This window comes from Vanessa atalanta, chromosome 15 (genome assembly GCF_905147765.1).
Source record: "Vanessa atalanta chromosome 15, ilVanAtal1.2, whole genome shotgun sequence".
In the NCBI taxonomy this organism is placed as follows: Eukaryota; Metazoa; Arthropoda; class Insecta; order Lepidoptera; family Nymphalidae; genus Vanessa; species Vanessa atalanta.
In genome coordinates this window covers 2,613,662-2,640,605 of record NC_061885.1, presented here as the reverse complement: position 1 = coordinate 2,640,605, position 26,944 = coordinate 2,613,662, and the positions used below count along the sequence as shown (strand labels likewise).

Here is a 26,944-nt window from a genome sequence, read left to right as displayed (position 1 = left end):
TACTTTAACTATTAACCGCAATTGTTCACTAAATGTTACACTATATTGAAAACTATTAGATACGTATTATCTATAAGTATTTAACCTTATATCAATAAGGATGAAACGATAATGACCGTGGATTTGTCTCTCCCTATTGCAGAATCCTTGATAAAAAAACCAATAATAATTTTATTCAAATAGCGTCCAGGTGTCCGTTAGATCTCGACAAATTTCAATAGAATTAGACTAAGCATACTCTATCAGAACAATTCCTTAACTGACCCCATCATGTCAAAAAAATTAAACCCTTCGACTACTTCGTGCGTTTGATTCTAAATCTTATTTCAAAAGAGTTACGATTGAATTTGTATTGAATATTTTTAAATATCGAACGCAAATGAACTTATGTTTGTCCGATAGTCCATTGTGGTAATGACCCCTCTTTATACAGCCGTGTGTTGACAAAGCGTAATAATTGTTGGTGTGTTTAAAGAGAGTCGCAGGTAAGCAGATGTGTGCGGATTTCTACAATGCGTTTAATCGGACAGCGTCTGTTGACCTTGCATATATTAAAAAACGTTTTCTAATAGAATAAATTATATTCACCAATGGTTACTAAATAATTTGATAGCTTTGACGACCATAGACCAGGTGATGCGGTTTTGCACCAGGTGACACCGAAGGGAATTGGTCATAAATTAGCAATTAATATGCAAATATAAATTTAAAAGCGAATTTACACGTGGCCATATGAAATTAAATATCCATCAATAGTGTCTAAATATAAATGGTTTTATTGTCGTTGGGGTGATTTCGTCTTATCCGGACTGAACGCTAAAAAAGCAAAATTATAATATATGACATTGATATCGTTCGTCTGGTATATTTTGGTTATTTGTGGTGTGGTGTGGTGTGGTGGCGATTTAAGGAATGGTTAATATTTCTTAAAGTACCATTCTCTGTGGGCGATGGTGACTACTTATCAGGTGGCCAATTTGCTCGTTCGAAAACTTATACCGTAAAAAAAAGTTGGAATCCTCACTGTCGCGTCATATGATTAAAACATAGTTATATGTATTCACAGTAACATTGATCACTTTGATAAATCAGTGATAATCATTGTATAATCACTGGACGTAAGGATAAATTTATGCTGCCAAGTTTTCGACGAATCCCATATATCCTTCTTGGTGTTCCTTTCTATATTAAAATTCCGCAGATATATTTAACATAAACATTTGTTAAAAATACATCAATAAATATAGCATATCATTCAACACAAGATTATATAGATGATAAAAATGCGTGGCGTTAATAATTTTTGATTTTCAGGCAGGATATATTACATATGTAATTGTATTTAACTAAAATAATGAATATCAAATGTTGGGAAAGATTAACTACTGAGTTTCTTGCCGGTTCGCCTCGGTAGAATCTACATTCAAAACCAGTCTTAGTTTAAATCATATAATTTTTTAAAATGACGATTCAAGTGCTTGTAAAAGTCTACTTGAATAAAGTATATTTTGACCTTACACTCATGAAATGTTCTACCGCCAAATAACAGTATTGTTGTTTTCGGTTGAAAGGGTGATTGAGCCAGTGTAATCACAGGCACAAGGGATATAACATCTTAGTTCCCGAGGTTGGTGGCGCATGAGGCGGTGTAAGGAATGGTTAATATTTCTTACAGCGCCTTTATCTATGGGCGGTGGTGACCACTTACCATCAGGTGGCCCATATGCTAGTCCGCCAACCAAGGGCATAAAAAAAAACTCACGTAAGTTAGGGTCGAATCTTAACTGTTACAATACACCCGGTGTTGGACGCTCTAAGGTCATTTTTGTAATAACCCTCCGTCTTAACTTTTAAACAAACCCATTCTTGGCTGCAGTAATAGCTCTATGTTAAAACAATATTTTTTTAGTTCTTTCGAGTACTGTTATTTTTTTCTTGAAGTATTAAAAACTAAAAAAAGGAAATGGCACAATCAAGGAATCAGATCAATATTATTTATTTTATTTTATTTAATAACGGTCTTAGGTATAAACCTATATTAGTTAAACCGTCATTTAAGCTAACATTCTATAAATATCTTTATTCAAAATCGTTCGATAAACCTCCGATAACTATAATGCCGTTATTGTACACAATATTACTATTCGGTAAAAAAAGGTTAAATGGGAATTGTAGAAAATAAGTTCAACTAATTTTTTATCTGTGGACAGGTACATAATAAAAAAAAAATGCATTTTGTATCGAACATAGCATCTTTCATTAGTTAATATTTGTGTTAATAAAATTAATTCTAACAAATGACAAAGAAGTAAAATTTAAAATTGGGTAGAGGAAGTTAAGGTTAGTGTAACACTTTTGTTTATTTGTAAGTTTACAATTATGCACTGTAATATTCATACGTGCATTTGTAAAATTTAATGTTTTTGTTTCCTAAGATTATCTTAAAATATCTGATGAAAGAGTTCGTGCAATTGAAAATAAAAACACCGACACGAACGCCAATGCAATGAAGGTGGTGGCATGGAATTATTTAAAAGGAAGGTGCTTTTTAAATCTATTTTTTCTATTATTGTATTTTCAATCTCAAGTAGCATTCATTACTATTAACACATTTTTTAATTGTTGTATTTCTTGAGAATTTCTCTTAAACAAATTTAATTTTTATTACAGTTTTAAATGTATAAGTAAAGGGGCTCCACGCACTGTCACCCAGCTCATAGCACTGTGGGGACTTATTAAAATAAATGAAAAAAAAAACACTGGTTTTTTATTTATATCAACACTGATTACATACAAAAACAATGTAATATAATACAATATAAGTATAATGAAATTATGTACCCGATATTGTAATGCACCGCCATCTATTAGCAAAGGAATAAACTACACACTATTACAAATGTCATAGGACGAGTGTTTTTCTTTTTAGTTACGTAACTCTACAGGAGATGGCACTGCTTAACTCCAAAATTTTATTAAATGAACATTTAACATATTGTATTATAAGTAATTATTTGATTATTTATTTTATACTTCAATCTACCATAACAGTAATTGTTGATAGAAGATTTGATAAGTAATGTTATTAAGCAAATAAGCAAACATTAACAATATAATAAGTATACAATCAACATCAGTTTTATGTATTCGTTAAATTAAATTTATATTTTATCTTTTCCGCTTTTGGCGTATCTGTTTTAAGTAATCTGTCTATGTCAGTATATCGGTTGTACAGCTCCCTCTTAGATAAATCTAGTAAAGAGTACCTAAGCGAAATGGCGTATCAAGATGTCTGTCATACATGTAATTTACGTCAAATAATTTGTTCTGTAGAAAATACGAAATAAATTAGTAACCTAACCATAAATAATTATTAATTCATGTAAATAAAGATGACAATATAAACACACCTTCTACGATTTGAATAGGACTGTACATTTATAATCAGATTTTTATCACGTCTTTTTCATTGAGTGAATTCGTAAGTGATAAATAAAAGTCGTGTTGCTTCCTCATACCTTTCTTTCCTAGAAAATATGGAGGGGTGTTAGTGGTTGCCAAGTAGAATATCCCTTCGTTAGTCTTATTTACATTTAATCCCAACACATTAGTCACTACAGGTCGTCTGTCGAAGCAATTTTTGTTTCTCGCTTGTTGCACAGAATCACATTGTATCGCGACAAAGGCATCACGATACTTCAACGCTATCTTCCAGATCGTATAAGCCCTGATGTGACTACAGAATGATGTGCACAGCATCCAAAAAAGTTCCCCCGGTTGATTTTCTCCACCATTCACGTAGAAATTAACATGGCCGACTGGAGTTGCCATTCCAAATTCATCGATATTTGTATTAATCGTTTCCACAAAATCAGCATCAGTCTGGTCGAGTCTGTCTTCTGGCCCCAAGTTCCTGAAGCAAGGACCAGCAGGGTCGAGTGCTGTTATTCTAGATATATTCATTCCAGTTAAAAGTCTATAGTTCTTGGCTATAAAACTCGCCGTCTGTGCGCCGAGACTTAAGCCTACAATTTCCAACTTCTTTGGGTCTAAGCCTTGTGCAGTGAGATCGGCTAACATCTTGGCTGTGTGCATTCCAACGGGACGCATAAATCTCGCAGCTCTGAAAATATTAAAAGTAATAATATTTTATTAAAATAATTCATACAGATATAAAGAACATAGGTGGAAGCAGATAAATAAAAAAGAAACATCCCATCCCATGCACCATGAAGGATTAATTTAGTTTCATCCGAAGAATGTAGTTTTCATCGAGATAGTTTCCTTTACCGGATGCGCGATATAAATTCTAAGGCAAATTAAGCATACAAAATACAGTAGCTTTGGCGAGAAGCCTTGCTATATTTCGGTTAAGATGAACTTAATATAGACATGAACTACATCTCAAGGAGCAAATAGCTCTATGTAAATAATTTTAAATAAAACAAAATAGCAATGAGTCAACTTACTGGGGATATTCCACTGTGGTAAAAGTAGTCGTATCCAAAAGCAACACATTATATCCTAAGGTTTCGTACGACGCTGCCATGACAGAGGCAAACGGGAAAACTGGACTATCCAGGAACCCCCCCACATACAACATAGTCTTCTTCTTAAAGTCTATATCTGGATCTTTAGCGAGTTCATCGATCTGAAAGTAATAATACTTACGACGAACTGAACTACTTGAATTCTGTACATGTATTCTGAGATGTTTAAGAGTATTATTACTTATGAATGCCACTTTGGTTGATCCTGGACCTGAAACGAAATTTGAAATCGACATCAATTACTTATAAAATACTAGAATTACTAGAATTTCTGATTGAATGAATGAAGATGATTCATAGAACGAAAGTTGCAATAATTATTTTCTAGTTAATTTTTCATATATCAGACGGTTAAGTGAATGATCCTGTTTAAACCAAGTTTCGCAATTCACTCTGAATCTGAATGTTGCTACATGCTTATTAATATCTGCTGAAAATTATTTCACAGCGGCCTTTCTCAGTGCAGATGAATCAACTGTGCGGAAGATATTATCTAAAGTATTCAATTGCGTGGAATATAAAGCTACGTTCTATTTTACAACTCTTCTACTCCGACTGGATGACAATCAGATAGAAATTGAGAGGTATCAAATAATATTGCTCCAAGCTACTAGTGAAATCATTTCGTCAGAAAAATGAATATGCATTTGTTAAAACTATGATTAGAAGAATCATAATCTGCCACCATGTAGATAGTCATCACAGTTCACAAGGATACAGTTAATAGATGGATTAACAAAGGATCCAGATGAAATAAAACTATGTGATAGTTTTAGGGATGTTTAAAGTCAAACTAAAAAAATATTTAATATCCTCGCTATAGTAAATAAAGCCTTTTATATCCAACGGCCCAGATGTTAAAATTGTTTCTTGCAGTTTTCTTGTTAATGTATAGAAATATTCATTGTATCTCATTTTAAGTGAATGGTAAATTCTTATGAGAAATAAAGTTCTTTATACCTATCTCATCTCTAAATCCTCATATTATTTTCTTCAGTAAAAGTACCCCTAATAAATCCTGTTTGTTTCAAAAGACGTTCTGAAATTAGTGTATTTTAGCTAATCGTTTAAGAGACGTCTGTTAAGCAACGGTCATTTTCATAATAGGTATGCAAAGAGTTTCAATAAAAAATGAAAATAAAAATATTGATTTTAAGAACATGTCGGAAGGAAGTGCGTTTCCACGAACGGGTTAAAATTATTTATTTTACGATAGCAAAACTGTTTATACCAATATAAACTCTAGTAATTTTCGCACATAATTGTCCTTTTATAAACAATAGCGTTACAGTCGACATTAGTAATCCAATAAGCATATGTAAAAGAAAATATACAGACTTTGTCATAGTATTGGCGCGTAATAAGAAATTATGGAACGTGGTATTGTAATAAATTATATCAAAAAACAGTTGGAATTATTATTACAATTGCTGTGCAGGTTCTTACTCCAGCGCAATTCTTTAACTCACTTTTGTTTTAAAAAAAAGACTAAAATGATTTCACAGTGAGTTACAAATTTATTCTTGCAGAATAATATATGGGATATAGTAAAAGTATCTTAAAGTTATTAGTGCCCCGCTGCTGCGTAAAGGCCTCCTCTTCCTTTTGAGAAGGTTCTCAGCTTACTCCATCTCGAGGGTCCAATGTGGTTTGGTTGGTACACGTGGCAGATTCTCATCCGCCGCATACTGGTTTCCTAACGATGTTTTCCATCACCACCGAGTACGAGATGAATTATGTCATCTTTTGCCCATATGACGCCCATGGAGGCTGGTATTTTATGTCACGTTATATATATATACTAAAAATGACGATTTCTAATTTTAATATAATCAAACAATAATGTGCTTTTATGACTGAAAATCAGAATATTTAAGTATGTTTCTACATATATTTTAATTTTTATCAAATTAAACGCTCTGGACACATGCCGTAAAAAAAGTTTGCATTTTTACTTAAAAACTACCCTCTCCCGATTGCCCGTTCCCGATTTATTTTAAAGATGTGATGATATTGACGGATCGTGTTTGCAGTGAGGTGCTAGACAAGACGTGGAGATTCGAAAGCATCATTTTGACAATGAGGAATAAAAAAGATGGAAAGGGTTTATAAGATGGTGCGCAACAATACATATTAATCGTAGAATTAATCAGTTTTAAGTTAGTCATAGTTTATTTTTTGTATTATATAAGGTAGCCTTATGATTACTAAATAGTCATCTTATTGACTCAGTTCTTAAAACGAGAATAAAAAAAAATGGATGGCCCCCGATGGCCACCTAACCTAACCATCCAAACAAATACGGGCGAAAAAAATGAGTTAATTACTTATCAATAAAACAACTTACAATCTGATAAAAACCCAGCTGGATAGCCCTCGAGCTCCTTCGAACTTCTCATAGCGAAACAACTACCCGCTATAAATATCATACACAACAGATTAAAAATCATATTCACTGAAAATTAACCGTCAACAAAAATATTAAAGCCTCGCACACACTAGAGGAGCACGTCTGATACCTCACAATGTCAATGTCGCTATATAAAGGTGTGATATCGTCTTTATTAATATTAAGCCTACGTTATTAAGTACTCGTAAATATTCATATATTTATTTAAATCTTTTTTTACATATAACAGGTGCTATACATATTATATCAAGTTTCATGACAAAATGGAGTGAACTTACTCATTACCAAGAAAAAACATTAAAAGCTTTATGGTTATATCATAATATATTTATATTTAAAAATAGACTTTAATTTATCGTTAAAATCGAATAACGTAATAGTTCGAATACTTTTAAAACTATTTTTTGTATAAGTTTTATTACTATTACTATTATAAGAATCGTCAAACTAGTACAGGTTATTTCTATTTCAATTGACAACGTATGAAAATCTTAATAATGGAAACGCTCACCGTGTTCCGACCCTAAGTGTCTTTTAAGTCACAGTGACGTTACAGTTTTTTTCTTACCGATGTTTTAAGGTCTTAATATTTTAATACATAATATTATTTATAAGATATTCTACCGTCAAACAGCAATACTTACGTATTGTTATGTTCCGGTTTGAAGGGTGAGTGAGCCAGTGTAACTAAAGTCACAAGGTATATAACAATCTGAAGCCCAAGGTTGGTAAGGCGTTGGCGATTTTTACAGTTTCAATGTCTATGGGCATTGGTCACCACCTACTATCAGGTAGTCCATCTGCTTGTCCACTTATGTATACCTATTCTATTCTATATATGTGTATTGGGCTGCTCCTAATACGTCCCTGATCGACGTCAGGGCGGACCATGTGAGTGGCCTCGTTGGCTAGGAGGGAGTGGAAGGGCTCGCTACTCGAGCCTCCCAGGTGTTTTACACTGGCAGTCAGCGGCGGAGCCTACCATCTTATCCGCCGCAGGGCGTCAGCTTCGTTGACGCCCAGCCTCCAGTGGCGGACTCGGGAGAGTTCGTCACATTCCCACGTGGAGGATGAGGGGGAAGGAGCGCACTAGGCGCGCTTTCCTTGAATATTCAGCCGCCATACGGCGGCTGCCGCTGGTGGGGTCGCGGTTGCATGCCCTTGGCGATCCCGTGGCCTCACCACTCGGTGGCATAGTGGAAACCCGAGGATGGTTTTAGTGGGTAGGACAGGGCATTAGCACTAGCGTGCCCTGGCACGGGGCATTAGTTCCCGGTTGAGTCCCACATACCCGTCCCGGTCCCCCGACCGGGCGGCATGCGTAAATGCATTTCCTCCTCGATAAACAAAAAAAAAAAAGGATAAGTTTACTGTTGCTGTCAGTGTGGTTATAGTGAGTCACAAATAAGCACATGTGTGCGGATTTCCTACATGTTAACCTTGTATATTAAAAAAAAAACGTTTTCTAAAAGAATAATTTAAGTATACTCATCAATATTCATTTAACAATTTGATGACCTTGGATACCATAGACCAGGTGATTCTGCACCACGACACGGAAGGGAAATTGGTCATAAATTAAAATTAATTTGCAAATATAGATTAAAAAACAATTTTACACGTGCAGATATCAAATTAAATTTCCATCAATAATGTCTAAAATATTACCAATATTGTCGTTGGGGTGATTTTGTATAATACATGACATGTCATGACAGAACAATGAATGAACATCCTAGCATCATGGCGGCCGATTATGCACTCCGAGCGCGCAATAGGTATGACGAGCGTACGAATACTAGTTAGTTGTAGTTCCTAGTTCCTTGTCTAGTTATTGAATTACCACTGATATACGGGACCATATACTTCTCGTAACATTAAGAAGAAACTAAAATCATACTTCTTAAGTAAGTTATGATAGTTTATACACACGTTTAACCGGCATTAATGTTCTGTAGATAACGAACCTAGATTTAACTATTGTAATTTCAGTAGTTCGGGATGGCAAAATAAAATTATGTTGTAGTACCATGATGTTTCAATCTCTCTCTATATTTTTACAATGCCCCAATCATCCAATTGTTTTCCTTATGACAGCTCAATCACTTTTTAAAATAAGAAATAGTGTTACATGCCAGTATTAAATGTTATAAAATAATACCAACTAAAGTTGTACAAATTATTGATCAATTAATTACAATAATAATTGTAATAATATGTAATAATAATAAAGTGACATTATTAATGATATCATTAATTATGATATCCTATGACGTAGCACCGTATTGGAGGCTAGGGCTAGTCTCGTAACACTATGTTAGAATTTATTACAAGTCTGGGTGGTTTTCTGATGCTACCTATAAGTATTTTGTTTTGTAAACTTGAATGATGATAAAAATAGTGAGGATTATTTTTTAATATGTATAACGATACGATATCTTTATTTTTCAACTACCATAATAACAATATTAATTCGTTTTGGAGTCGTCATACGTATTAAGGGAAATTGAATTCATAGAGCCGAGATGGCCCAGTGATTAGAACGCGTGCATCTTGACCGATGATTTCAGGTTCAAACCCAGGCAAGCACCACTGAATTTTCAAGTACTTGATTTGTGTTATAGTTCATCTCGTGATCGGCGGTGAAGGATAACATCGTGAGCAAAACCAACATGTGTCTAATTTCAACGAAATTATGCCACATGTGTATTCCACCAACCCGCATTGGAGCAGCGTGATAGAATATGCTCCAAACCTTCTCCTCAAAGGGATAGGAGGCCTTAGCCCAGCAGTGCGAAATTTACAGGCTGATAATGTAAGCTAATGTATTCCACGATACACTCAAGTAGAAATTTCATTATCGCCTCCTGAATAATGAAAAAACACAAATTCAGATTAACTTTATTTATTTTATAGTATTAAACATAACATAAACACATACATGAACTTACATACATATACAACATAAGTATAATGAAATTAAGTTTCTAATGATCTGCACCGCCATCTATCTGCACAAGAATAAACTAAACACTATTACAATATATAACATCGGCGAAAGGCCGCTCGTCAAATCACCCGCCGAGGTCAGGAGTCAGTGGCAGACCTCAGTCACACCGATCTGTCGCTGCAGAAGTTCTTACTGTCTAACAAGGCGGCGAATCATGCCGTGGCGGCCCGGTCGAGGTTGCACACTCTATTTACTTCCAGGCTGCACACAAGAATCAAACTGAGGATCTACGGTGCCTACCTCTTGACGTATGCGGCCCTCACCTGGTACCTCACCTCTCTGCTCAGCGCACCAGAAGCGAAGGATCCTGATCTAGCAGAATTGATGCGTGCGTCTAATAATAGTAGTAGTAGGAATGACACTGTCCACCAGCTACTAGAAGAAGTTCGTCCGAGATCTTGTACGTACTATATATTATTCACTCGGGCGGACGCAAGTGTGTACGGCCACCTCCACGGTATTGCAAGACTGCCTGACGAGCTTCTCCAACCTCGTGAACTCCTAGTATCGGCGACCAACTGCCCCGATACAGGCACTTACGACGCCGATTGGGAGGACCAATAGGACGACTCAACCACCGAAGACGACAACCACAGGGATTAGATGGAAAATATGGATATGACGACACCACTGGGCAAATTAGGCCCTGACCCAGAAGAACACTCGTCTATATCTGACATTCAGCAGTGGGGTTTTTCTGCTTGGCCTACAAATCAAGCCGGATACGGGTCTAGCCTACAGCTACCGTGTAAATAATTGGAACTGAATGTCAGATATAGACGAGGGTTCTTCTTTTTAAATGCGTAACACCACAAGAAATTGGCGCTGCTTTACTTCAAAACTTTATTTCAACATTATAACTATTCAAAAACATTTTAGTTAAACATTAAAATATTTGTCAAATAGTTTTGATAACTTATTTCTATTCGTAAACAACACACAACATATTTTTATTCTATAGTCTATATTTCAAACGGCGGAGTAAACACATGCACAATTAAAAACATACATCTTAGATTCCTAAATCTTGATTATTATTTTAATAATACAAAATCAAATTTCACTTAACAATTTACATATATCCTCTTTAAATTATAATTCAAAAATTCCCATAACAACTTCGCCGACCCTCAAAATGCAAGAATTCGATCAATAATATTACGTCAATTCAATGTCAAATATGTCCTCACCTACTTTTGTCATTTTAATAGATATCACATTTTTATCACGTCTTTTTCATTGAGTGAATTCGTAAGTGATAAATAAAAGTCGTGTTGCTTCCTCATACCTTTCTTTCCTAGAAAATATGGGGGGGTGTTAGTGGTTGCCAAGTAGAATATCCCTTCGTTAGTCTTATTTACATTTAATCCCAACACATTAGTCACTACAGGTCGTCTGTCGAAGCAATTTTTGTTTCTCGCTTGTTGCACCGAATCACATTGTATCGCGACAAAGGCATCACGATACCTCAATGCTAATGTCCAGATCGTATGAGCCCTGACGTGACTACAGAATGATGTGCACAGCATCCAAAAAAGTTCCCCCGGTTGATTTTCTCCACCATTAACGTAGAAATTAACATGGCCGACAGGAGCTGCCATTCCAAATTCATCGATGTTTGTATTAATTGCTTCCACAAAATCAGCATCAGTCTTGTCGAGTCTGTCCTCTGGCCCCAAGTTCCTGAAGCAAGGGCCAGCAGGGTCGAGTGCTGTTATTCTAGATATATTCATTCCAGTTAAAATTCTATAGTTCTTGGCTATGAAACTAGCCGTCTGTGCGCCGAGACTTAAACCTACAATTTCCAACTTCTTTGGGTCTAAGCCTTGTGCAGTGAGATCGGCTAACATCTTGGCTGTGTGCATTCCAACGGGACGCATAAATCTCGCAGCTCTGGAAGTATTAAAAGTAATAATATTTTATTATAATGATTCACATAGACACATAGAATATCATATAAATACATAATAGCCGGACGGAACCACAAGAGTACAGAATACAGACATCCCATCCCGTGCATGATAAAAGGATTATTTTAATTTCATTCGAAGCGTGCAGGTTTCAGCTAGATATTTGCCTTTACCGCAGGCACGACATAAATCCTAAGGCAAATTAAGCACACGAAATATTGCTATTTCCCCATATCTATTTATAGCTCTCGAGTTGTACGTAGATCATCGAAGGTTGCAATGTAAACTTACCGGGGATATTCCACTGTGGTAAACGTGTTTGTGTCCAATAGCAACACGTTATATCCAGAATTTTCGTACGCCGCGCCCATAATAGAGGCCAACGGGAAAATTGGACTATCCAGGAACCCCCCCACATACAACATAGTATTCTTCTTAAAGTCTATATCTGGATCTTTAGCTAGTTCATTGGTCTGAAAGTAGTTGTACTTTCGAAGACCTGAACTACTTGAATTTTGTACAAATATTCTGAGGTGTTTAAGAGTATTATTACTTATAAATGCTTCTTTGGTGGATCCTGGACCTGAAACAAAATTTGAAAAAGACGTCATTAATTACTTATCAAAAAGCATTCCAGATGTTCTAGAAGATCATACATATGATGATGTTCCTATTTGTATCAAAATATATTCATTAACTTGGTGAACATCTGGTGACACGGATTACTTGGATTAAAGCATTTCTCCCTTATTGGTTAGGAGATTTAAAAAATTGTCACTTTCACAATATAAATACAAAGAATTTCAATAAAAATTGAAAATAAAAATATTGATTTTAGGAACATGTCGGAAGGAAGTGTGTTTCCACGAACGGGTTAAAATTATTTATTTTACGATAACAAAACTGTTTCAAGGGTAAACGCCAGCCTAAGATTATATTATGACTAAGATTCTGCAGATAATGTTACAAGAGGATGAGATTATTTGCTTTTGCAAAAAACAAATGTATGTCGAATATGGAATTCCCCTTTTTTGTCATTCGTGGTCATCCAGGTTTACAATCAAAGATATAATATGTACAAAACATATCTTCAAACCTTAAAAAAAAAAATTTGTTTTACCCATACACCCATTCCATCCCTAAGTTTGTTTGGCTTTGAAAATAATTCCAAGTAAATATATAAATTAGGCAAGTGCATTCCGCCGTAGACTAAGATTTTAATTTAAAAAAAAAACTTTCTTATCGATTTATTAAAAAACAAACGTTTGCAATTTTTTTATGTTTCTTTCTTTCAAACCATAAAAAATTAAATCAGCAGAGGCATTCTTTTAGAACAAGCTCGAACACCGCAGAACAAGAGCGTGAAATGTCAGAATCTGATATGCGACGTTGACCAAAATCATCACAAAATGTATATGATACACGTATCAAAATATCACATACGCGTATCACAAATTCTTAAATAATCGCACTTCATTAAATGAATAATTCTTTGAAAAGTATGACAACAAAAAAGGTTTAATGATGTATGATATGAAGTGATTAGATTTAAATTTGGAATATAATTGCTTAGATCCGCGACACATCGTGACACATCACACAGATAATGACATATAACATAAAAAATATGACTAGGAGGTTTGTCATTGTTATTTTTGTTATAATGTGCATATAACCAGATATTTATTTTTTCAATAGCAGTAAAAGAAATATTCCAAATTTATTCATGTCATAATCTGTTTTTAATGTATGTATAAAAAGCCTTATCAAGTTCTATCAATTTTTAAAAATTAAGTTTCGAATGCTATGTTATACCAAAAATATTCCTGGTATTAGAAATTTATGATTGAACTTTGACTATGGCAAAGGAAACAAGAAAAATGACTTTACAATTTAAGCAGGCTGTTCTGCGGTTCCATTTGAGCTTCTAAAATGATATTAAATTAAAGCTTAAAAAAACATCTTCAAAACATCATCATCTTCCTAATATACGTACTGCTTAGTCGCGTCTGAATGATTGTTTAATCATAAAATACCAGGGAGGTGCCTCAGATCTTTAAAAATGCTTGTTTCGATTAGGCGATATCGCCATAACCCTCCTTGCACCTAAACTTTTGTTATCTATAAGACATAGGGTTGTCATTGCTTAAGCAAAAGTATCTATATTCGGTCATATCAGATAGCTGTTCTATGACAGAAGGTGCTGCTATCTGATATCATTTTATTTCTCAATTGTCAAAAGCATCAGGCGTCACAAATATTTATTTTTTTGTTTTGGTTTTTATTTGTGCCAAGAGGGCACAGATAATTTCGCCAATGTCATGTGCGATGGAGAAGACACGATGGAGATTGAACAGTGACGTCACAAATAATATATTTGGGTCCTGGAGTTACATTGATCTTAAAATGTCGCGTCTCATACGAAACTATTGTTATCCGACACGATAATACAATAAAAATACTATATAGCATATTTTTCTTTAGTAATAAGTAAGTGAATTGACCAATGGTCTATCTAAAGATAAGTGGTCACACTGTGGTCAGATGTTAGTGCTGTAAGAAATATTAACATCCATACATCAGCCAACCTTGGAAACTAAAATGTTATGTCCTTTGCGCCTTGACTCTGTAGTCAGGTGAAGGAAGGACTATGTCGTAACTGCAGGACATTTTATAAGCTGTTCTTCTGGACTGTGTGTTACCATCCACTCATCAGATTCTATTATAAAACAGCAATATTTAAAATCGTTGACTTTCGCTTTGAAGGATTTGTGAATCCATGGAACTACAGGCGCAAGAAACGTAACATCTTAGTTCATATATTGGTAGAGCTGACATTGACTCTCTTACAGTACCAAAAAGTCTTAAAGTACCAATAGTCAGTGCTGTGTTGACATCTACCGATCAGGTGGCCCATTTGCCTATACCATAAAAAACGACATTTAACAACACACATAAGTTAAAGCAGAAAGAAAAATTAGCTGTACAGTTACTTTAAATTTTCTTAATAAGTATATTATTCAATACATTATTTTAAACTACGATACAGTGAAAACACATAATAAAACATTGTTTACTTGCATCAAAATAAACTACATAGTAATTTTCGCACATCATTGTCCTTTTACAAACAATGGCGTTACAGCTAAGCAGTCGACACTAATCGTTTTAAGAAGAAAATATACAGACTTTGTTAAGATTTATATCATTAGCAATAAGTATTGGCACGTAAACAAACGTAAAACGTGGTATATAAATAAATAAGATTAAAAATCAGTTCGAAGCAATTTTATATTAAAAAATTACGCTAAAATTGTAGAAGACTCTCGTAATGGAGAGGTAACAGCAAATTCGAATGATAAATATCTTTGCAATTATCAAATTAAATAAGATGAATTATCATTCTATTTTTTTTTTTACATTAACAGCCTGTAAATATCCTACTGCTGGGCTAAGGCCTCCTCTCCCTGTGAGGAGAAGGTTTGGAGCATATTCCACCAAGCTGCTCCAATGCGGGTTGGTGGAATACACATGGCAGAATTTCGTTGAAATTAGACACATGCAGGTTTCCTCACGATTTTTTCCTTCACCGTCGAGCACGAGATGAATTATAAGCACAAAATAAGCATATGAAAGTCAGTGGTGCTTAGCTGGGTTTGAACCCGCAATCATCGGTGAAAATGCACGCGTTTTAACCACTGGGCCATCTCGGCTCTCCATTATAATGATAAGTTAATAGTAGAATAAGAATTTGTTCAGGTGAGGTATACTGAATTGTCAGAATGTGATATACCACATTGACTAAAATAATTATGAAATGTATAAGATACACGTATCAATATGGCGTATCACCGTAAGTGATACGAAGTGAATTCATACAGAATCGCTCTGCAAGTTTTTACTCTAGCGTAATTCTGTAACTCACTTCGTATTTCACTCGTGCAGTGCTGAAAAGCGACTTACAATGATATGCTAGTATTTTTTTAATATTGTCCTTGTAATAGTTAATACATGTCACTTTCTGAAATTTCGCGAAAATTCTTATAAAATGTCTGTAAAAAATATATTGAATTAAAAACTATTATACTTTAAGGTACTTTTACAATTCAATATATTTTGTATAGTATAGTCCGTAAGTGCTGCGCAAATGCCTCCTCTCCATTCTGAAGTAAAAATTATGGCCTTACTCCATAAATTTGTTCCAATGTGGGTTGGTGGATATACGTGACAGATTCTCATCCTCTGCATGCAGGTTTTCTTTAGGATGTTTTCCATCACCGTCGAGTAAGTAATTCATCTAGTTACTAATTACAAATTACGCATATGAATTCAGTGGTGCTAGACCCGGTTTAGATCTCAGACTTAACGGTTTAGTTTCACGTTTTGTAACCAATGGGCCATCGGCACTGAAATAATCTTTCAAAATTATCTATAACTAGAACCTGTAGACGAAAAAACTTGACACATAATTTTTACTTGGCCGGCGGTCAACTGTACGCGTGAATTCTTTAAGTAAGGAAAATATATAGTATATTAGATAAATAAATACTTGAAAGTAACATACTGGCGTTTAAGTTAAATACGTCAATGACATAAATTAAATATACGACGCTATAAAATTTACTGCAAGTAGTTTTTATAATATTTAAAGGCGAGATGCGACAGGTAAGTGATGGCCCATTTATCAGTTTAACAAACTATATACAATATATAACTATAAGCACTTTGGAAGGAGACTTGCAAATAGACCCCCTGACCGTAAGTGGTCACCCTTTTATTGATAACTTTTCCACTGCACTTTTAGAAGCTTATGTGGTGGGATAATTAATAGTCCAGCAAGGCAAGTGTCAAATAAAAATCCATAGTTTAATTTTTGACCCTATAACAGCTGATCAATGTTACCAAGAGAACTAAGTAAGTGAGTAATACTAGTTTTTGAGTTAAATCTTATCATTAAAAACAACTTACAATCTGATAAAAACCCAGCTGGATAGCCCTCGAGCTCCTTCGAACTTCTCATAGCGAAACAACTACCCGCGAAAAGTAACACACACGACAGAATAAAAATCATATTCACTGAAAATTAACCGTCAACAAAAATATTAAAGCCTCGCACACACTAGAGGAGCACGTCTGATCCCTCGCAATGTCAATGTCCTAGTGTTTATGATCTGTTATCGTCCTCTAAATTTACTATGAAAAACGTTTCCACGGTGAGACGTCTTTCGACGATTATATTATTTTTTGGAAAGATACCAAAACGTACCAAAAAAAATTAAAGTCTTAACTCATATACATTCATATATTGATTTCAAACATTTTGTTATTATTTTAATCTGTCTATTGCGTGACTAATGTTTAGATATAATTTAACATTTAAACGAACAATTGCCGTTTTTGGAATGTAACACTTTCAGACAATTAATGTGTCAATTGAGGATTATACCTCATGCAGATGTTGATATTATTGTGTATGCCTTGTTATAATACAAAAATAAATGTCGCTTGATAATATGGAGTGAACTTACCCATTACTCAGAAAAAATAACATAGTAAGCTTTATATTATATTGTAGTAATAAATTTGTGAGCAATGAATTATGAATGTAGGTTAATTCATCGCTAAAAATCTTTTTACGCGTGTGGACTTGTGTGTGAATAAAAAATAGTTTATTTATATATATATGTATAGAATAATTGTTGTAGGAAACGTCAAACCTGTGTGCCATTTATATATATATATATATATTATTCTGGCTTCTATTTGTGCCAAGAGTCACGTTCAAAATATATTTGTGTGTCTTCTCCATCCTACACGACATTGGCGAAATAATCTGTGCCCTGTCGGCACAACTAAAAACCATTAAACTAAGAATTGAATTGAATCAAATTATTTTTATTGCAATGAATAACTAAAATTAGACAAGAATTTTAATAATGGAAACGCGCACTTTGTTCTAACCCTAAGTGTCGTTTAAATCTGACGTTACAGTTTTTCTCTTCCCGTCGTTTCAAGGTCAGATATAATATTTTGCCACACAGGTTAACTACACAATTATAAAGGCCATGGATTATTTTTTTAATAAGCACGTTTATCGTCGTATAAAAACAAAGCACATTTTCCTGTCATTTTATAACGACAATACAATCTAATTAATGGAAGTGTATCACGCATTGGAAAATTTACGAACAGAGATACATAGAATAAATATCGTTCTACCTTTATAGTGCAATCTCCTGAACAAACTTTGTGTAAAGGACATCGCATACTTCACAAGGCAATCACAAAAATATTAGCTAAATGTATCCATGGATACTAATAAACAAAAATAAAACACCAAATTAAATAAATAGTTACAGAATTAATTTGGTTCGAAGCATACATTTCTGCACTAAGAACTACTTAATTTAATTTATAATAAATTACGAGAATTAAATAATATATTTAATATTGTTTAACAGAGATACAATGAAAATAGAACTATACTATTACCTAAAGGATATTAAAAACTTGACAGTAAATACAAACCTTGTAAAACATTTACAGTTCATATATTTAAACAGTGCATACGTCTTAAATCAGTTTAGTTTTCAGCGACATTGTATTCTTCTTTGGGGTTAACGAATAAAGCTACAAGCTAAGCTTCAAGTCCAGAGATATTGCAGATTTGCATTGCTATTCGAGAGAGTAACACCATAAAATTGGTGCAGAAAAAAAACCAAAAGGAACACTTCGGAATCAACTAAGTTAAGCTTGTGACGTCACAGTATATTTACAACAATATAATGTCTATTTATAAAACTATTAATTATCTTGGAGGAATACAACAGCGACAAACTTGTTTAAACACGAGAAGTAAAGACATATTTGCTCAAAGTGATTTCATCCTTTCTTGGGCAAGGTATTCGCTTTAACTTACTACGTTATAAATAAAATCAGCCTTATATATAGCTTAAATTTAATAAAAGATTATATAGATGAAAAAAAAAGTGTCAAGAATTATTTGTTTGAATTCGTCCAGGATATTTGTATAAATTATACAGGATATACATAAACAAACATTCCAATAACTGTATGTGTAATCTTATAGTCTAGATTTATTTATGTATAATAATATATTATAATACTTTTACTAACTGTAATTAATAGTGTGTCAAATAAATAAATTCTCATATTTTATTTAATTAACATAATCATGTATATTATTTAATGGTCAATAAAGAGCTGTTTCTAGCCGATTTTTCTCGGTAGAATCTAAACTCTGAACCGGTGCGGCGTTAGGTAAGCATGTAATTTAATGTCAATTTTCAACCTTATTGAAAATAGTTGATTTTGTTTTGTATTTATTTAATTTACGGCGAAAGAAGAATTTACCACTTACTGATAAAATACTATGACCACCACCAGACCATGTATATTTTCTTGCAATTTAGAAAACTTAAAATTTGTTGAAAAACTATTTCAAAGTGACTTAATTGCATTTTTTTTATTACTTTTTCGTAAAACTGCATCCTGAATGTGTTGGAGAATTATTGTTATCATGTGCAGACTTATTGATTTTAATATGTGTAAAATTGTATCTTAGATTTTTATTAAAATGTCTTAGAATTAATTAAAAGTATGTATGTATTTATAAGTAAAGATCAAAACAATTCATGTACAATTGATCATTTTATTATTATTGCCGACAAAATAATAATAGTCACAACAACTGACTTAATTGTCCAAAAAAAAAGGTCTTTTTTCTAAGCGGACTTTTACTAAAATAATAATAACAAACTAATATTAATAAAAAAATTAAGAGTGCGTGAATCAAAATAATGCACCTATATTAGCCCGGCTGAGAAACTATTATGTGGTTTGCCCGAATGTCAGAACCACCCTATGTGTCTGCTTTTGTAAATATATGTTTTTAATAATATTATATATAAATTTAAGCTTTGCTGAAATAACGCAATTTTTTATAAAATTTAAGCAGCTTTGATATTATATAAAATATAGTAGAAACTGGAGTAAGTGTCTGCCATTAAATATTTATTTCTTATATATTTTAAGATGATATCTTAAAAGGCAGACATGCTGCAATGAGGTTTTGAAAATAATTTTTTAAGCTTTTCGACTCGTTGGCACGCTCAAAGGAACCCTCGATGGGAATAGTGAACCTCCATTTCCATTATGGAGTAAATACTGTAAATCCGCGGAACACTGGTTCTTAGACTATAATGTCAAAAGTCAAAACATTCCGCCATTACTCATTTGTCAATGACAGGAGTAAAGTTCATTACATAATAATAATTAATTACAATAATAATTGGTAATTTTATACAATGTATTTATATTATTTATTTTTTATATTTTTATTATTTTAAATTCTAGCTAACATAGCTAATATTTAAAAATAGCGGTGCGTGATTAAAATTTATTTTTAATACATGCAAATAAAATTAATTACGATAAAATAATAATGTAATTATTAATAATAAAATTATTATTGTAATAAACGTAATTTATTATACTTTCATAACTCGATTAACATAAATTTACGCATTCACAATTTAAATTTGTAATAATTAAACATTGTAAAGTTGTGAAATTGACTATTTTGAGCGAATTGATTAACGGTTTAAGTAGCAAAAAATTATTCTAATAACATTTCATAACATTTCATGTTATATCTTGTGTTCTAGTTTGAAAAGTCACTTAGTGTAACAGTCATAAGGGATAAAACAACTTAGTCCCCAAGGTTGATGGCTGGCGATGTAAGGAATGGTTAGATTTTCTTACGATGCTAATTTCTATGGGTAGTCTACTTACCATTGGGTAGTAGTTCCCCGTCCGCGTATCAACTATTAAAATAATATATACACGTGTATGTCTTACTTAGTACTAATCATCCGGAAGCCAGTACGAGTGGCCAGTGGCCAATAAATTTAAATTACCATACAAATGCGTTCTATATAGATACGTTGTGATTGTTGATGTAGGCTGTATCCTCTTTCATGTCGCAGAAGGAAGCTGCGGAGCGGGAGCGGAAGAGAATGCCGCCGCTGACTTGCTCCGCAGAAGACGACCGGAGGGGAGAAAAAGGCGCTCACCTTTTCCCCCCGTCTCTATAAGGGACTAGGGGAGGTCCCAGTACCCCGGGAACCACCCCTAGGGCTAGGAAGCCCGCATAGGCGGGCCGACCGCCAGGGCGTCACGGTAGCATTGGTAAGCGAACCCATAGCGCCCGCCGAATGACGGAAGGGTTCACCTGATTTTAGTGGGTAAACCAGGGGTACCTGGGCGCACTCGGCGTCCAAGGTTCCGGGGAGTCTCACTCACCCCCCCACTTTCCATCATGTGGGGGAAGCGCGTAACGCGTTTTTCCAGCGAGAAAAAGAAAAAAAAAGGCTGTAACCTCTTGGGTCACAGTTGAAAAGAAAATAACCATGAAGTAAAAAGTGTGAACTAAGTTGAGGATAAAAAAAATATTTATTGCATTTCACAAAACACAACACATATTTATGTTACGAAAAACGCACCTGGTGTAAGATTGCTAAGAGTACGCTCTACCAGCCAATCTCTACCTTCGGACGATTAAGACGTCTTTATAAATATATATATATAAACGTATACCTAAAACTAGTGACAAACTAAAATCGTATAATATATGAAATAAAAATAAAGAAATTAAATACTTTACAAAAATTAGATTACATACTTACATTCTTCATTAGCTCCAAATATATCAAAAATTGTGTTAATAAGATTCAAGTCACTGTTATTCGAATCCAGATTAATTATATCAGCGCTTACAATAAAAACAATTTTAAGGATTAATAATATAATCATCTTTAAAAACATTCGTTATCGTCTAGTTTTGTCGAAGCAATGAACTTTTATCTATTTTTACAAAATAAATCATTTACCTTAAATACGAGGAAAAATTCGCATACATTTGGAACGCGACATGTCTGAATTATAACGTAAACAAACGTCGGTTAGTTTGTTGATAATTGTTATTTTTTAATTTATAATAAATTTTACTACTAAAATAAGCCAACGTTAATATTATTTTTATTAACTTGACTGCCTTGTCTAAACTAGTCAGGTAGTAATTTATCCTGCGCGAGAAAGAAAAGGTAGCTAGCTAGGAGCTATTATTAGGGGAAACCCTCAGTAGGCGTTAAAAGTTTTCATTGATAAACATTTTTTTTTATTTATGTAGGCGTGCGTAGAAATTTTGTAGTGTATAGTCACCAACACTTATACACATTAGCGCAGTAAGAAATTTTAACAATTCCTTACATCGCCAATGCGCCATTAACCTTGGGAACTAAGACTGGATTCGAAAAAAAAAATAAGGAAACACTAAAAATGTATTTAAATCGTATATTTTAAAGAAAACATTTTTATGTAGTATATGGAAGCTTGAGTACTATTTTTAACCGACTTTAAGGTAAGGATATATACGTTATATGTTTGACGCGTATGATTTTTGTATGAAATTTTACTATAATTATATTTTTTATAAACTTTAATACAAAGTATTCCTTAAATATGCCTTTTTCATTGAATAATTTGTTCATCATCATTGTTTTGGATATATATAAAAAAATATATATCCAAAACAATGATGGCAGAGTCGCAGGTTAACCAACTCCCTAAACCCGCATTGCATTATGCTTTTATTTTCAGTACATTAACATAATTACACAATACTACAATGTATATATTATTAATGATAATACAGTCATTTGACTACACATACAAAATGTATTATAACTATTATCTTTTTTGTGCTACAAAACGAAAAAGAAGGTAAAAATAGACTCAGGTTACAAAAATATAAATTCAGATTTTATTATAGCTATTTTGACAGTATTCATATAATTGCTATTAAATTTTTGTAGGCGTTTTGCAGTTTTTGTATTTAGTAATTTTGATGTCATATTTACTCAATTATATTAGAATGAACAAATAATTAAACTATCTTAGAATAGTTTAATTAATTAACTTTAGAATACGTACTAAATTATTAAATACAAAAAAGAAGATGGTTACAAAACTGCAACTAAATACGACATATACTTACACTTAAGGAAAAAAAAAGTATAGGAAAATAATAGGCAAACATGTTCAATCTCACAAAATCTAAATTACAATATACAATGAGGAAATCAGATATATTCCCAGTTTTATTGTTCTGTAATGTATTACAAGCACGTGCATACCTACACAAATTATTCGTTGTATGAATTAAATATAATGACGTAATATGATGAGATTAATTACAGACAAACATATCACATATATTTTTCAAACAATCTTAATGTTTCAAAGCAATTTGATTGTTAGCTTAATGGCTTTTACAACCTCCATTTTTCAAAGATGATGAAGTCTTGGTGGTTGGGCTTTGTGCAAGCCCGTCTGGGTAGGTACCACCTGCTCATCAGATATTCTACCGCCAAACAGCAGTACTCAGTATTGTTGTGTTCCGGTTTGAAAGGTTAGTGAGCCAGTGTAACTACAGGCACAAGGGACATAACATCTTAGTTCCCAAGGTTGGTGTGGCATTGGTGATGTAAGGAATGGTTAATATTTCTTACAGCGCCATCTGTGGGCGATGGTGACCACTTACCATCAGGTGGCCCTTCTGCACGTCCCCCAACCGATATCATAAAAAATATATCCTAGTCTCTTAAAGAAAGGAATCGGGTTATATAGGATTCTTACTTGTCTTTAGTGCGGATCGAAGATGCCACGGAATGTCAAATCAAATTAAATTAAAATATTATTTTTTCAAGTAGGCTCATAAAAGCACTTTCTTTCTTCTGAGTATGTCAATAAGGAACAATTAAATTCTTATATATACTGCCTAAAAATAAATAAGTACTAAGTCCACGCTTCTTTATCATTAGAACGGTTTTTTATTGATTAATATGTCTTATTTATCAATATTTTTAACATGAGCTTTAAATTCTTAATCGGCTAAGTTAGAAATAGCTCGGGAATCGTATTAGTTAGAGTCGATATAACGCATTCGACACTGAGTGGTGTGTGCTCCACTGGTGGCTCGGCTGAACTCTCCTCAGGGGGCGAAGGGGATAGCTTATACTCGTACCAACATTAAAAAACTATATCACCGATATGATGGAGAAGGCGCAAAACTTTAACGTTATTAAAATTTTAAAATTGGTTACATAAATCAAATTATAACGTACATTTATTGGATTGGCTAGGAGCCTTTATTGGAAAGAACTCATTTTAATATTGATTACGCCATTAAGACTCCCATGCAAAGATGGCTTAGATCGGGTCCAGATAAATCGTTCATATATTTTAACATAAAGCATCAGTCTCTACGTTAGTTAGTTTATGAATAAATTTATAAACATTTATATTCTTACAGATAAATATTGCTTTTAAATGACTTGAATATCAATTTTGAAACGTCAGTGAAGTCGAGCGTAGATTACTTTTGATTTTTGATATAATATAGCAACGAAATATACAATATACGTATGCAAGGGAGTAGAGAGCGGCGTAGGGGGACCATGATGTCATAAGAGAGCGTGACGCAGTTTCTCGTCACGGAATACGAATTTTATCCCTAAAGTGCGCCGACAACGACTTTTTTTTTTTTTAATAAATATACTTTCAACAACCACCAATTTCAATGCCTTGCATCTACGGAGTCTACATTTTATATGAATCAACGATTTTTTTCCATATTAACCTTAATCAAAGACCGCGGGCTTGAATATGAACCATCAGCATCATGATGCTGAATTATAGAATGGTTCCGATAATTCGTATCGAGCACTGATAAAAAAATAACATTGTAAAAAACCAGCATACAATGGCAGAGTCATTTTTAATAATGACATATCCGTTGTGACCAAATCGTACTGGAGCATGCTGGAATTAACTTCAAACGTTCCCCTTACGAATGTAAGTCTTTGCCCAGCTGTGGGATATAAGCTAACGAATTGATTAACTTAATACCTGAACTGTACTTAGACTATCCGATCTTACTTTGTATGGATGTAAATAAAACGAAAGATGTAATCATTCCGAAGAGGGCTCTACTTTTAGTAATAAATATAATCCCAAACGTGACTGACTTCTGTAAAGCGGTCATTTTCTTATTAGAAGCACTTACATCGATTTATCTCGATCACAGCTACGAGCTGTTTTTATATAATGCTAGGTTTTACTCGTATAATCAATCAATTGATTCTGAGAAACTGAACCTTCCGAGAAGCGTTTGACTCAAAGTGAAGTTACATTGATTTTGCATCTTCCTTGTAGGAAAAATGCTTTTCCAAAAGCTGATCAATAAAATTTACTTTAATCGAAGGGAAACAAACTCATTTATCAATATTTGAATGACAATAAACGAAGAAACTCAGTAACAGTTATTTTCAGGGTCGATCAAAATATACTCGGACCTTGGGAGGATATATGGTAATGTAGGATTCTTATTTAAATTAAATCAATTCTTCTTAATAAAATATTCTTTATTTAAGCTACCACCAGTTCGGAATGTAGATTATATGGAGAAGAACTGACAAGAAGCAGTAGTTACTCTTTTCCAACATTTAAAATACAAAGTTATGTTAGTTAAATACATTTAAGTATTGGCTCCAAGTTTTTTTATCATCTATATAATATGTTGAATAACATGCTTTATTAATGAATGTCCTTTTAACAAATGATTTGAATGTATATATCGGCAAAGTGAAGCCGACTTTATACGATCAAAATTCACACAGAGATTCTCTTTCAATTACACCCTTTTAAATTATTATTAAAAATTCAAAAAATACTTACATAGCGGATGCAGGCCAAATTTCAGCTTTCAATGTTTAGTAATTAAGATTGTGCTATGTATTAAACGATTTTAAAAGTATAGATATAACCCCTGCTCGGTACGTTAGGAGTTTTTAAGAGAACCAACACGGTCCTGTAGTTAGAACGCTTACATCTTAAAAGTCAATTGCCAGGCAAGCACAAACCGCCTCCACGAAAGAAGCCCATCAGAAGGTCATTTACTGGATTGTTACTGGAATGTTTTTTACCCCGAATATGCGAAGTACCACTGGTTTTATTTTTTTATTTTATTCATCATATACTCTTCAAAGAGAAATACTTAGTATTATTGTGTTCGATTTTGAAGGATGAGTGAGCCAGTGTTATGATTATTTATAAATAAACATAATACTTCTCTCGCGGTTATTATTTGTAAACGAAATGTTTAAATTTTCATTTGAGATATTCCCTTAACCAATTTGAGTCGCGATGGCCATTCTCATCGGAGTATAGCCTACTCCGCAGGAGATATTTTTGTGCTGGAGTGTGCTTAAACACAGATGCAATCACGCCCTCTCTATGATAATCCGACAGGACGACAAACCTCCACGACCACAGATAGTTCAGAACGCGTATAGTTCACACTTTCAACTTCAACTTCGGGTTGCTACTAAGAATTTATTTATTGAAAAACCCTTTTTTTATGCACCTTGGGTTTACTCTTACGACCTTTCGATTGCTTTATAGGCGACAAAACAAAAAATAGTTATTTTTATTTGTCTTCGAAGTCGTTTTAAATCTAAGTTGATAATATTATAACTATTAAACACACCATCTACCAATAAAACATATATGCATATATTATGTTAATTATGCAACATATTGTCTCAATCTATAGTAATTTATTAACGAAAAACAACACTATATTGTTATATAAATGAGAAGACTTAGATAGATTCCTTCAGAACATTATAGACACATGTATCTTCTGTATGCATCGTCTCTAGTACTAGGATTAGAAAATTCACATTAAAACTCGTATAGGCACTGCCGATAATGCAAATAAATGTTTGAAATTACATTGAAGCTATTTAAACTAAATATTAAATATTATATGAAGTCATAACATTGAGTGCTTGTAAACACAAATCGAACTATTATTATAAACTGCCTCTGATCGTATCGAGCGCTACAGCCTCGCAGTGTAAGCTATCGTAATTCTCTTACCATTTATTTCCTATATCTGCTCCCACCACGAGCTGAGAAA

At 33.4% G+C, this 26,944-nt stretch overlaps 2 protein-coding genes across 2 annotated transcripts; both read right to left on the bottom strand.

Annotated features, from left to right (window-relative positions):
• Positions 1–2,845: 2,845 nt before the first annotated feature.
• On the bottom strand, positions 2,846–6,951 carry LOC125069297 (lipase member H-like). Its single transcript, XM_047678738.1, has 3 exons — positions 6,898–6,951; positions 4,470–4,761; positions 2,846–4,123 (listed from the first exon to the last, which is right to left on the bottom strand). The coding sequence occupies exons 1-3, from the start codon at positions 6,947–6,949 to the stop codon at positions 3,445–3,447; spliced, it is 1,023 nt and encodes a 340-aa protein (XP_047534694.1). The 5' UTR covers positions 6,950–6,951; the 3' UTR covers positions 2,846–3,444.
• Positions 6,952–11,144: 4,193 nt separating this feature from the next.
• Positions 11,145–17,009, bottom strand: LOC125069296 (lipase member H-A-like). Its single transcript, XM_047678737.1, has 3 exons — positions 16,849–17,009; positions 12,172–12,463; positions 11,145–11,863 (listed from the first exon to the last, which is right to left on the bottom strand). The coding sequence occupies exons 1-3, from the start codon at positions 16,949–16,951 to the stop codon at positions 11,185–11,187; spliced, it is 1,074 nt and encodes a 357-aa protein (XP_047534693.1). The 5' UTR covers positions 16,952–17,009; the 3' UTR covers positions 11,145–11,184.
• Positions 17,010–26,944: the final 9,935 nt, after the last annotated feature.